Source organism: Ixodes scapularis, unplaced genomic scaffold (assembly GCF_016920785.2).
Source record: "Ixodes scapularis isolate PalLabHiFi unplaced genomic scaffold, ASM1692078v2 PGA_scaffold4__175_contigs__length_147842914, whole genome shotgun sequence".
NCBI classification, from domain to species: Eukaryota; Metazoa; Arthropoda; class Arachnida; order Ixodida; family Ixodidae; genus Ixodes; species Ixodes scapularis.
In genome coordinates, this window is record NW_024609879.1 from 19,750,216 (window position 1) to 19,763,511 (window position 13,296).

Sequence of the window (13,296 nt, forward strand, 5' to 3'; positions counted from 1 at the left end):
CAGCATGAAAGATCCAACCAGGTCTTTGCTGCCTGCTGCTGTCCACCTCGTTGACAGACTTTCCAACCTACAGTGAAAATTCAGACTGTTGCATAATTACATTCCTAGACATTCCAAGCTGGGCTAGATGGGCGTTCACACTGAAGTTAGTGTCGTCCTCACCGCAAGTTGAGCTGTAGCCTTGAATCTCGCTGTTTTGTGACTTTTCTGTGACTCCGACATTGCCACCGGCTAAAGTTACTTGCCCTCTTTTGAGATAGGCATGCCATGACCAGCTTGATTAGGCCCTAAAATGGAACATTCTCATGAGGAGAGATCTGTATTTCTGTGAAAAATGATTGCGGACAGATCTAATGTCCTCCTTACTGTCGGTCAGGGTGTCCGAACGGAAAACGATGATCCATTTTGCAGCTCGGCTGTTTTCTTTTGGGTCTGTCTGCTTGCATTCGCCGTACGTCCTGCAAAACAAAGCGGTTATTGCCTACCATGGTAGTTTTCATTAGGACGAGGCTTTTGTGTGCTTACCACTGGCAGCATGAAAGATCCAACCAGGTCTTTGCTGCCTGTTGCTGTCCGCCTCGTTGACAGACTTGCCAACCTACAGTGACAATTCAGATGGTTGCATAATTACATTCCTAGACATTCCAAGTTGGGCTGGATGGGCGTTCACACTGAACTTAGTGTCGTCCTCACCGCAAGTTGAGCTGTAGCCTTGAGTCTCGCTGTTTGGTGACTTTTCTGTGACTCCGACATTGCCACCGGCTAAGTTCCTTGCCCTCTTTTGAGATAGGCATGCCATGACCAGCTTGATTAGGCCCTAAAATGGAACATTCTCATGAGGAGAGATCTGCATTTCTGTGAAAAATGATTGCAGACAGATCTAACTTCCTCCTTACTGTCGGTCAGGGTGTCCTAATGGAAAATGGTGAACCATTTTGCAGCTCGGCTGTTTTCTCTTGGGTCTGTCTGCTTGCATTCGCCGTACGTCCTGCAAAACAAAGCGGTTGCGTACCATGCAAGGCTGTATTAGGACCAGGGTGTAAGATAGACAGGTGGGGAAACGAGAGCCAAATGAGCGACCGGATTGTGTACCCCTCGGTTTTCTCTTTTTCTGTGTGCCATCGATGTGGAGCACCGCAAACTCTCACTCCAGGTGGGCGACCGGTGGCGACTGGCTAAACTGACGGAGATGGTTTCTCGTGGATTTTCAATAAAGACTGTCGTGCTCTCTGTTTGTTTTGCGCACTCTCCCATAAAGTTCCATGCAAATCCGATTCCGATTTTTTCCTCTCGCCGCAGCGCCATCTGTTGCAAATCGGGGGTACCCACAAGCAGACGAGTACACAATCCGGTCACGGCGCTGCGGTAGGCTTCTATGGGCCGTTTCCCCACCTGCTTATCCTGCACCCTGATTAGGACCAAGGTCCTGTGTGCTTACCTGCGGCAGCATGGAAGTCCCGACCAGAAATTTGATGCCGTTACTGGGGACTCTGGCCGAACCTGGACATTCGTGCTGCCACAAGTTCCTCTTTTGGAGGCCTTGTGTAGGCTGCAGTCATCGGTGCCGGGAAGACGACGGTGTTGGCCTTCGATGCAGCAGCCAGGGACCACCACTGTTTGCTGCTCTCCATTGCCTCCTTGATGAGCTTTCCAACATACTCTAGAATTCAAACCTTTGCATGATAACATTCCTAGGCTCTCTGGACAAGGCACTCACACTGCAGTTAGTGTTATACTCACTGTAAGTGGGATCCGTAATCTCTGGTCGTGCTGTGTGGTGGCCCTTTCGTGCTTTTGATGTTACGACCGACCAACGTGGCTTGTCCTCTCGTGTGACGGCTTGGCAGCGGTTTGAGTTTTCGTTGAAATGGAGGATCGCAAGTCGAGTCCTGCAAGATGGTTACATTTCAGTGATGGTAAAGTGTGCCACTTACAAAGAGTGGTTATTCTGGCATCAATCCAATTCCATTATCTGATCATTAGGAAGAGACTGTCAGGTTTGTCGCATTGTAACCAATGGACTGGATGAAAGTGTCCAAACAAAGGAAATGTGATTGTAAATTGGTTGACTTACTTTGCAAGCATGCCTTCTGGGCTGAAAGCCTGGGACTTCGGGGCAAAGTCTATCAGGACGCTGTGGAACGCCTCCAAAGCATATGTCTGGCCATGTGGAGACATCTGTGCAAGGTCCTTCAGGAGCAGTTTGTTGCCAGTGATGCTCTTGAATTGGTTGTAGGCCTGCGAGTCTGAGGATGATACATGTTTTAGAAAAACCACCTTCATTTGGAAGAACAAAAACATACTGGGATCCATTCATGGTCGTGTTGGCTCTGGCATGTCACCATGGAGGCACCTTCCATAGGTTCCTTCGTGCCCCGAGTGTTTGTTGATGACATGGTTGTGCATGCTGAGCCAGATGTCGATGAGCAGTTTCTCGTCGCCTCCTGCAGCCCTTGCTGACCAGTACATATGGTTTGTAGCTGTCTGGATCCAGATTTGCAGGTCTTGGCATCCAGCCCGTTTGCTTGCTGCTGTCAGCTTCTTTTTCACACCTAAAATTCAGAGTCGTGTCAGGGAAACCTGCAGCGTGATCGCTGGAAAATAAAAGCTACACGAATGGCCTGTTAGGATTGCTTACTTTTGGAGATGTGCCATATGTCAAAGAAGTGGTCAATCCCGGGTTCGCGCGTCTTCATGTGCTTTCGTGTGGCAGGGTGACGGTCAGTCACCAACGATCGGATCTTGATACCTGCACCATTAGGTTTCCGAAGATAGCAAAAGAATAAGTGATTATGCCAATTTGAACAGAGTGCCTGAAAGGCCGCCGAGTAGTGATATACACGAACTAAGCATGAACATACCTTTCTTCTTGAAGAATTGCAGCTGCTTGAGGAGGCCCTCCTTCTCCATGTTGACACTGGCCATGGCCTGTTCAGACTAAAAAAAGGTGTGAAATGAATATTTTACCAAAATAGTGCATAGCAGTGAAGTAACTGATGACATAACACAAGAGAAAGATTATGAGATTGTTGCAACTGGTTCACGTAAATCTGACTACTTGCCTCTTTTAGCTGGACCTGGACAGAGTGTAGAATCTTGTTGATTTGCTCGACATGGACTGTGTACGTCAGGTACTTGGCACAGAACCCAGGGGAGTCAAATCTCCCGTCAGCAGAGATGTCCACCTCTTTGTTCTGCAACTCGTTGAGAAGTTCTTGTTGCTCTTGCAGCCAGACCTGCTCATGCAGATAAATATTGCTTTAGAAAGGCATGGAGCATACTACAATAGTCCCATCTGTTTATATATGCATAGTGTAGTGTTGTAGAATGAATGACTGAGTGAAAGAAAAAGGAAAGCACAATGCAGCGAGTTTGAATGTGACTTAGATTGTGCTCTTTTGTGATTTGTGTTTTTATGTTTGTGTATTTCATAAAAGAGGCAGCAGGCCACCCGTTACCTCGAAGCTGCCCTACCCTTTTCCATTCTAACAACCACCCTCTGTCTCTTGACTCTCACGGGGAACCTGACTCACTCAACCCAATGCCAGACAGGGAACTGCCCCAGGATACTACACATAGCAGAAATAAATTGAAGTATCCTGGATTTAGTAGCCCATGGCACATATGTAACATGATGTATAAAATTTTATCTCTTAGCACTATACCATTGAAGTGGCATACTACAAGAAGATATTTATTCATTTAACCGAAGTGTGACTGGGGCTCCAGTTTTGTACCTCATTGGAAAATTGGGTATATGGGAAAAAAATGCAGCTGCAGTGTCCCGGAATATTGCTCACCTTGTGGATTGCAGGTAGAGCGAAGGCCTTCCGATGCTCGTAGAAGCTCGAGTCGGAGATGACCTGCACGTTCATATGGCGTAGCATCCGCAGCGTAGGGGCAATCTTCACTCCAGAGAAGACCAGGTGGCTGGTCAGCAGTATGTTCCCTGCTGGTCTGCCGTTGACGATGGGCTGGCTTTTCCATGTGCGCACGTGCTCCACAGGGCAGATGCTGTAGACTGTGATCCGTGTGCCGGTAGTTTCGATCGTTGTTTGGCACAGTCTTGAGCACTCTTGGCACGTCTTGAAAAGCTCCCTTAGGCAGCTCTCGAACACCAGAAACTGGCGCTCTTCTTCTGGTGGTGGTGGTGGAGCTGATGCACCATGCTCGATTCTGAAATGGGATCATGTGAAGCATTCTTTACAGATTCTATGTGTTTATATGCACAACTTACCTCTCGTATTCCTCGCTGTGAGACGGAGAGTAGGTTGCGTCAGAGTCTGGCATGTTGCTGGGAACAGGAGATGTGCATTCATATGGCACCCCACTGCTACAAGTGGAGAAGGCAGACTCGGGTGGATGCGACTGTGCAGGCACGTCTGCGACAGGGACAGGTGGCACCACTGCAGGGATGTTTGTCTCAGCAGTACAGTCCCTGAGGGTCATTTCTGCCTCGCAGGGTGCAGGCAGTCCAGTTGCCGAGGCCTGAGTCTGCAAAGGGCACTGTTTATTACACATTTCATATTTTTAAGGTTGAAGGGTGCAACTCGAGCACTCCACACAATGCCGCCACCGCGGCAAACATCCATGATGCCTTGTTTTTTAGCTGATGGCAAACACCCATAAATTGTTTTGTAGCCTTTCCATAGCTTAGAATTTCATGCACTCAGCCAAAGCTCTCACTGTAATACAAATCTAAAGGATGCCTCACTCTTTATATTTGTTTTTATAACTTACATCACCATCTATATTTTCAGTCTCTAGCTCAGCAACAATAAATGTTCATGTCGCGATATGATGTCACATTACATACATATGTAAAGCTGCAGCTTGACATGTATTTACCAACCACTGAAGGAAATGCAACCAACGAGCACTTATAGCCGCAAGTGGGAAACATACAGCAACTGCCATGAGTTCTCAGTGTCCAGAAGTGCCACCAAGCAACAAAATCATGGTGTGCATTTGCTATGTGCATACAAATTTGCAAACGCGGGTTTGCACGCAATCGTGGGTGCAGGATTGTGAGAAGAAAAAAAAAACTGAGTTTGCTCACAAGAGTAGATATAAAAGAAAACCTGCTTGTTAGTAGTCACGGACACTTGGAACTTTTCTAACTTGATACGAAAGGGTTCCTGTCTGTAAACAAGCTGGGAAAACATTTATTGACTTCGGGTGGGTCAATAGCGGAGGGGGGTGGTGATGGTGGTACCATTAGAGGCGATTTACGACTCTGTCCTCTTATCTTATTTGTTCATGTTTTCTTTTTACAAATGAGTTCGATCCTGGTGGTGCATGCTGATAGGGTTCTTCGTTTTCGGGTAAAACCCGATAATACCTAATTTTTCTCCCCCGAATAGTTCTGATGAAAATCAGGTTAAACCCGATTTCTCCCCGAAAAGCAGCGTTGAAATCACCTGACTTGATAGAAAATATGAACCATTCTGGATCTGTTTAAACGGTGTTTCCTTGGTCATCAGTTGATGGTTACAATTTCTTTCGATTTGCGTGAGTTCCGCAAAGATTCACTTCAGAGCCGATCAGAAGGTAGAAACATATCCTATGCCTATATAATATATTTTGTTTACTTTTGTTCACTTTTGTTCATGTAAATAACACATTGCACATATTTGTAATTGATAAAGAAATCCCGAAAAAAAATCCGAATTTAGGAATGGTTTCTGGAAAAACCCGATTTCTTCCCGATTATCGCCCGGAAAAATAGCGCCTGATTTTTACGCCCCGATTTTTGAAAAATATAAAACCCGAAAATGAAGAACCCCATGCACCGCACCATTCGCGCGATAAGCTCTCGAACCGCTAGTCCGGAACATTAGGCACCACTGATGCCATGTGGATTCCCATGTTACACAAATGCCTCCTCAGTTCTTAGTTCAGAATATAGATACCAGAAGCAGCCGCACTGCGCAACGCAGAATGCCATGTTCGTGACACTCCCAAAAATATTTGAGCCATCGAAAAACTCACCACGACTTTTTGGCGCTTTGGGGGAGGATCGTCGGTCTCATCGGCGACGGGAAGCAGAAGCGTCGGCACAGCATCTGATCGAAGACGGGAACGACGCAGGTCGTCCTTTCGGAAAGCAGTCGGCTCGAAATGTTGGGCACAAAAACGGGGAATGAGGGGCAGGTTCTCGATGTCGTGCCCTCGCCCGGCGCAGCGTAACCACGCAGTCCTTCGTGGTTCTTTCTCCGGCAAAGAGAAGAATCGCAAGCCCTTGCGAACGTTCTTTCCAGTTTGATGGCGGCACGTCTTGACGAAACAAACGTTCGGCATTTCAGGGAAATCGCTCACTCAAAGGATAAAAGAAACTACTGCAATACGCAGTCGCATTCCACAGATGACAAGGAAAAGTTTGACTCATTCACGTGGAAGGATCGCAAAGCTGGCTTCGGAGTCGGGATCCACGGGAAGAAGGAACACGTGTGTCGCAAACGCACGCTTGCACACGCCCCGGGAAGCAGACGACCCGACGCGCCGACGCATCACCCCCTAGCAACAAGCTTGTGGGGAGAAAACATAGTTCGCTGGCTTTGGAACGATAATTGCAAACTATGTTTCCCGCACCACAATCAGTTTACGTTTTTCTCAAACTCTAATTTACAACAAGCTTAAAAAGTATTGCAATAATAACGTTCGCATTCACCGCGAGATGCAGCATTTCCATTGGTCAAGTTTTAGCGATGGCCAGGGAATGGGCGATTGTCTTTCAAGAGAAAATAGTAACGATATATTTCTACTGCCATTTACTTAATAAACGGTTTTGTACTCTAAAACTTTGTATACATATTAACTTGCACCTACTACGCAATATAACAACATAAACAGACGATCGCAGAAAGCTCCGGAGGGCACCTTTAACTATCAAAAACAGAAGAAGGAAAAAGAGCTACGACGCCAATTGAATTTCTTTTTGATCGAGGAAAGCGCGAAACCGGGTGAGTTTGTACAAAAGATAAGGGATATCACGAACCAACTTGAAGTGATCGACTGTGAAAGATACAGAGGGGCTATTGTACGTGCGCGGTCCCAGAGGCTATGGTTGGGCGAAAGACCTTCGAAGCGAGCACTGAGCGACGAGAAAAGGTATGCGCAGCGAAACGAAATAAAAGAAATTTGCTACGGAAATACGATAACTCGCGATAAGAAAACGATCGAGCGAGCGTTCGTTGAATATTTTAACGATTTGATGGGTCACAGCCTAGCAAGAGATAACGGTTTTGACACCGAGTTTTTGTCGCTTATGCCCACGCTTGAAGAGAATGTTCGAGAAAGTTTAGAATCGCCGATCAGCGTCCGCAAGCTTGAAGATGCCATAGACGAATTAACTGCCGGAAAAACGCCCGGGCCGGATGGTCTCAGTGCCGAATTTTATAAAACATTTAAGAGGGAGGCAGCGGACGCTTTGCACGAGGTAGTCACAGAAGCGTATTCCATAAATAAGTTACCGCCATCCTTTTTGAAAAGCCATGTTGTCCTCATTCCTAAGGTCGATGACCCTGTAAAACTATTGTCTGTTTCCTCTTATAGGCCAATAAGTCTGACTAATGTCGACTACAAAATTTACACAAAAGTCCTGGCTAGACGTTTGCAAAATGTTATAAAACACCTTGTGGGACCGCATCAGACCTGCGGTATTAAAGGCCGCACCATTTTAACTAACATACATATTGTAAGGAGCATTCTAAAATATTGTGATGCCTCTGACAGACGAGTTGCTATGTTGCAGCTAGACCTGGAGAAAGCATTCGATCGTGTGTCGCATGAGGTTCTTTTTCTTAATTTGGAGCATGCTAATGTAGGGTCTGTGATATTAGACGGTTTAAAAATGGTGTACGCAAACTGTTCGATGTCCATCATTGTAAATAAGAACGTCAGTGAAAGTGTGCAGGTTCGATCTTCTGTAAGACAGGGATGTCCACTGTCTCCCTTGCTGTTTGCAATTTACTTGGAACCATTTTGTTTAAAACTGATTAACAGTGATAGTATACATGGTTTTAGGTTACACTCTTGCGAAGTAAAAGTGCTTTCTTATGCAGACGACGTTGCTGTTTTTTGTGTAGACCAAGACAGCGTTCGTGAGGTAATCAGCACTGCTTCCTCCTTCTGTAAGAAAACAGGTAGTGCTATCAACTGGGGCAAAAGCGTAGGTCTCTGGCATGGTAATTGGGCTACCGCACCCGGTAACTTTGTGAATGTTCAGTGGACAAATTTACCTGCGAAGTACCTCGGGGTGCCACTGCAGCACTACCGCGATAGCAAGCAACTATGGAGTGAAGAGACGGAGAAGGTTAAGACTAAAGCGGAGAGCTGGAGGGGTAGGGACTTCTCCATGTTTGCACGCGCTACCGTTTGTAATTTATTTTAACTGCGAAAATTTGGTACATCTTGCAAGTGCTGTGTATGCCGCGCCTCAACGTGCAAAGACTGCACAGAGTTTTCGCTGTTTTCATCTGGAATTCGAGCTGGGAGCGTTCTGCTCGTACAAATTTGTTACGATCTGTTGGTAATGGTGGTCTAGGATTGTCCCATTTGTTTCTAAGACAAATTGTGTCTAGGTTCATGTTTTTACGCGATCAGAAAGATTCATTTTTGCGTACTGTTATGTAAGTGCGACTGCAGTATGCACTCCCTGAGTTTGTGGTGTCATCTAGTAGTCAAATGCGATCCAGTGTACAAGGTTATTTGCGTGAAGTTGTGCTTTCTTTCAGAATACTCAAGGTGCGCTTTTCCTTAGAGTATCTTAGTTCAGTTACCCGAAAACGATTGTATAAAGCTTTAATAGATGTACTGTTGCCAATACCTCTCTATAAGTCATTATACTGTGAACGTGCAGGGCTAGATGTGCTTAAAAGAGTAAAGAAAATGCCAATCAAATCTTCGGTAAAATCTTTTTTCTTTAAATTGCACTGCGGCGTACTCCCTCTAAAGGCGTGGCTGGAACAGAAAGGTATACTTGTACCGTGGTCAGTGAATTGTATCCTCTGCAAAAAACCCGAGACGATAGAGCACGCATTTATTGAGTGTTGGGACGCCGTGTTTCATTGGGACATTCTTCAGCGCACACTGAAAAAAGATCTACCTATAACTGCGCACGGCATGCGCTTTTTGCCCCTGGAAAACGAGGGGGGAGTCCCTTACGATATGTTCATGCTCCTCGGCCTCCACAGTTTCTGGAGGACAAGAATGAGTGTTAATAATGCTGATGTTAATACCAAAACTGTAAGAGAAAATTTCATTGAAAGTGTGGCATATATTCGCGAGGTATACCGTGCACTCCCTGAACCCCCTGAATGGTTGCCAATACTGGATGAGTTGGTATGTTTAAAAAGGTTTTAATGTGCTGGCAACCGCCGCTAAGTGCTGATTCGCTCTTGAAAAAACTGTACGTATGTGAATGACTGTGTGCTTTTTCATTTTGTCTTAACCGTAAATAAAGAAAAAAAAAGGAGTGGTGTAGTGGTTAGCACACCCGACCGGACATTGGGAGGCCCAGAGTTCAAATCCTGGCTCCGCCGTTTTTTGGCTTTCGGCGGGTTCCTGGAAACTTGGATTATTTAATTCATTGGATTAAGTACGGTTCATTCATCTGCACAATTTCGTTTATATCCTCCTCGGAGACCACGTACGATGGTGTGAAGTGCCCGTGTTGTGTATATATATATATATATGTCTATATATATAAAGAGAGAGAGAGAGAAAGATAAACATATTTTACACACACGGGCACGCCAACATACATTTTTCAGCTCCGCAGGTTAAAGACAGCAGCGTGAAATATAATGGGTCACAGTAAAGAAAAAAATCTGGATAAAACGAATCAGCAAAAAGATGCATGTGAAGACCCCTATTACAGGGAGTACGATGTTAAATTTAAAAAAGTATAAAACGAATAAAAATTTAAAACGCCGAAATAAGTTTGAGACCGCAACTTTATTTTGTGATTTGAATAGCATTTGTTTTTTATTCGTTTATACACTATTTTTTAATTTTACTTCGTAATCCTCGTAAATGAGGTCTTCCCGTTAATTTTTTGGGGTATTAGTTTTATCCTCATATTTTGGAACTCACTAACCTTTATCACAAGCCGTTTCGATTGAATACATACAAAAACGAATGATTAGAATTGTGTGTGGCCGTTTATGTGCAAGCAAATATGTTCACCATAATGAAACCTGTCGTGTTCTATTTGCATTGCACAAGCTTGCCGTGCCGAGGCAATAGAGATATATTTTATATTTCTTCACAAAGCTGTACGCGGGGAAGTGAATTCAATTGAATCGTCGCGTTTTTTACAATTTCATGGTCCGTCAAGGGTTAGGAGGAATGTGTTAACTTTTTACCCATCTTGTATGTTTCCGGCGTCAGCTTTATCGAGGATTCAATTAGCATGTAATAAGGTCCACCTTGACATATTTCTTTGTTCTTACCAGTTTATGTTTCATGTGCGAAGGTGGATGTCTTCGAACTTATTGTAAGGCCGGTTTTGTGTAGTTTTGCAGTTTCTGTTATATATTGTTTATATTTTTATTTTAACGTGTATTTTACTATTTTATATAGTGCCCGCAAACTTGCTACAGTTTGCGGGCACGTAAAAATAAAAGAATATATAGGTATAAGTGTCAGCTGGAAAGTAAACACAAACACAAAGGATAGAAAGGGTCATACAAACCGCTTATACCTGACATGTACCAACTAGCTCAACTTGAGACTGTCACTGAAATAAAAATATATTAATTAATTTAATATTATTAAAAAAGAAGAGGACATACAAATATCTGCAAAAAATTCGTTAGAAAGCACACTAGAACTAGTCTATAAATATGATAGCATAAATGGCGAGCAAGATAAGACAAAATAAAATACTTGCAAGTGCAGTCGACGCACACAAAAACACAACTGTAAAATTGACTGATAGCGATAAAAAGGTCAAAAGTTACACAACATTAATAATAATAATAATGATAATAATAATAATAATAATAATAATAATGATGATGATGATGATGATAATGATGACGACGATTGATGATTGAGGTTTTATGGCGCAAGAGGGCTGTGGAAGAGGGAAAGCTCAAGGCGTCTTGGACTAAGGAATCTTCCCCATCGCTTTCTCGTAATAAAGATGTTTATTCTCTCTCAACTTAGACCATATTGCGCCAAACAAGAATGGTAACTGCAAAAAAAAAAGTTTTTTTTTTTTTAACAGCCTAATTGGGACAAGCATATGTCACAAAACAAATCTTCCGCGAAAAAACAAAATTTTAGCAATATTTATGCCACAGGAGGTAATTTAGTCGGAGTCGCGGGATGAGGACGATTCGTCACATGCGCACTCGTTACAGGACGATTGGTCACAGGACGATTCGTCACGTAGGAACATTCGTCACAGGATGACTCGTCATGCGGGCAACTGGTCACATCGATCGGGCAGGGGGTGATAGTAAATTGTAAATTTCAACACTGCCCACATTTCCTGATGAGGAGTTTCGCGACTTCCCACTGTGGCATAAACCAATGATTAGGAAAACTAATCTTACAATACTCATCCGATTTTGTTTTCATGATATTACGACTCTTCAGCAATTTTATCTAAGTTGCTGGCTTGAACAAGCAATATTCCGACTGGCTGCCAAATCAGTTTTTACTTTGCCTTGCATACACCTCTTCGAGAAAACCAATAAGTATCGGAATTCTTTCTGCTGCATATGTACGAGTACCCATCGTGCAGCTGCATGGCTTCACCTCTCTCTGTTGCGATCACCTCCATCCTTTTGAATGTAGTCTGAGTTTAAAAATAGTCGCTTTTATATGGCCTCCCCATTCACCGTTCGGGACAAACCCAGAAACTAAAACGTCTGTTACAAATTCTTCGACCTTGAGGAGCGAAAGACATGATAAGATAAGAGGCGACCCATTTTGTCAGGCCGAACCAACGTTCAATGTTCGCGTCCGAACCAGAAGCTAAAACGTTTGTTACAAAATCTTCGCCTTTCAGAAGCCAAAGACATACTAAGATATGAGGTGAGCCACTTTTCCCGCCCGAACCAAACTGAACAATACATTTTTGGGAGACGAACTATCGTAGGACCAGTTGGCCGCGTGACGAGTCGTCCTATGACGAATGTACCTGTGTGACGAATCGTCCTGTGACCAATTGTCCTATGACGAGTGCACATGTGACGAATGGACCGTATCCCCGGAGTCGCAACCTCTCCACGTTTGAAACTCCCGCTCTTTCGACGCGCGCGGAGTGGCTGTTATATGGCCTATGTGTTGCGTCTCTGTCTTACGGCGCATTTTCTCAAAAGTGATCTATGGTCCAGCAGTTGCAACGTTCTTCTCGTGTCTTCTCGTTGGGTGCTGTATTTCACAAATGCGCACAAAAGATACTTATAATGAAGCTAAATAATTTTACTAATTAATTATTGGACTAATTTTATTGGACTAAATGTATCCACAAACCAATCCGACCGTGAACTAAACCTTTTATATTTTTATATGTGGTGCTAACTATTCCCGCCCCATATTTTTATGGCATCAGGAACAAAGCAGCATAGTAAGGGTGCCCTTCAAACGGCGATATTAATAATTATTGAAAACTGCCGGATCTCCGCTAGAGATTCCGAGGCACGGTGGAGTAGTCGTCTCGATAAAAAATCTAAAGAAACAAAATAAATAGCCCAACGGTCGTCGGCGTCATCATGAGGCCTGCCCGATTGCGGAGTATAACGGTCTTGCAATACGGTATGTATTGTGCATTCGTTATTTTCTTTTCTTTTCTTCCAGGTCGAATTCTGACGCCAAGACTCTCTACCTCCTCCGTTCCAAAGGGTGGTTTGTAATTAAATAAACAAATAAGCTTCAAATAATGGTCGTGGCACCCTCTAGGCTAAAAAAAAGGAACATTCCGAGCAGCCAGAGCAGCACGGCCGCTCCTCCTCTCATCAAAAAAGACGCCACCCGAAAATCCAACTGCTCCCCTCTTATTTTTTTTCTTTTTATTCCCTTTACTTCATTTTGTTGTTGGGTTCGACTGCTCCCTTCTCTGTGACGATGCCGCCTGTGGACATACGTTTGGCGTTTTGTTTTGTCACGCGATGGTGTGGTCCGACCGATCGATCAGTTTGCTAGAATAGTGTCACGAGGTATAAAATGGCGGATCAAATAAAAATAATAAATGCAAAGGAGCGCAGCTATACTCGTTTGGTCTGTGTTGTCTGGGCCTCAGGAACTCAGGACGAAAATCAGCGTCCGTTGAGAGTCAGCCGT

General features: G+C 44.2%; 2 protein-coding genes across 2 annotated transcripts; both read right to left on the reverse strand.

The window, feature by feature from the left end:
• Positions 1-1,478: 1,478 nt before the first annotated feature.
• LOC121837722 lies at positions 1,479-2,301 on the reverse strand. The gene is made up of 3 exons (XM_042293515.1): positions 2,075-2,301; positions 1,741-1,889; positions 1,479-1,660 (listed from the first exon to the last, which is right to left on the reverse strand). The coding sequence occupies exons 1-3, from the start codon at positions 2,299-2,301 to the stop codon at positions 1,479-1,481; spliced, it is 558 nt and encodes a 185-aa protein (XP_042149449.1).
• On the reverse strand, positions 2,109-6,248 carry LOC115321400. The gene is made up of 8 exons (XM_042293233.1): positions 5,992-6,248; positions 4,238-4,494; positions 3,801-4,176; positions 3,063-3,236; positions 2,862-2,937; positions 2,639-2,749; positions 2,304-2,552; positions 2,109-2,246 (listed from the first exon to the last, which is right to left on the reverse strand). Exons 2-7 carry the CDS (start codon positions 4,447-4,449, stop codon positions 2,314-2,316), a joined length of 1,188 nt encoding a protein of 395 aa, XP_042149167.1. The 5' UTR covers positions 4,450-4,494; positions 5,992-6,248; the 3' UTR covers positions 2,109-2,246; positions 2,304-2,313.
• Positions 6,249-13,296: the final 7,048 nt, after the last annotated feature.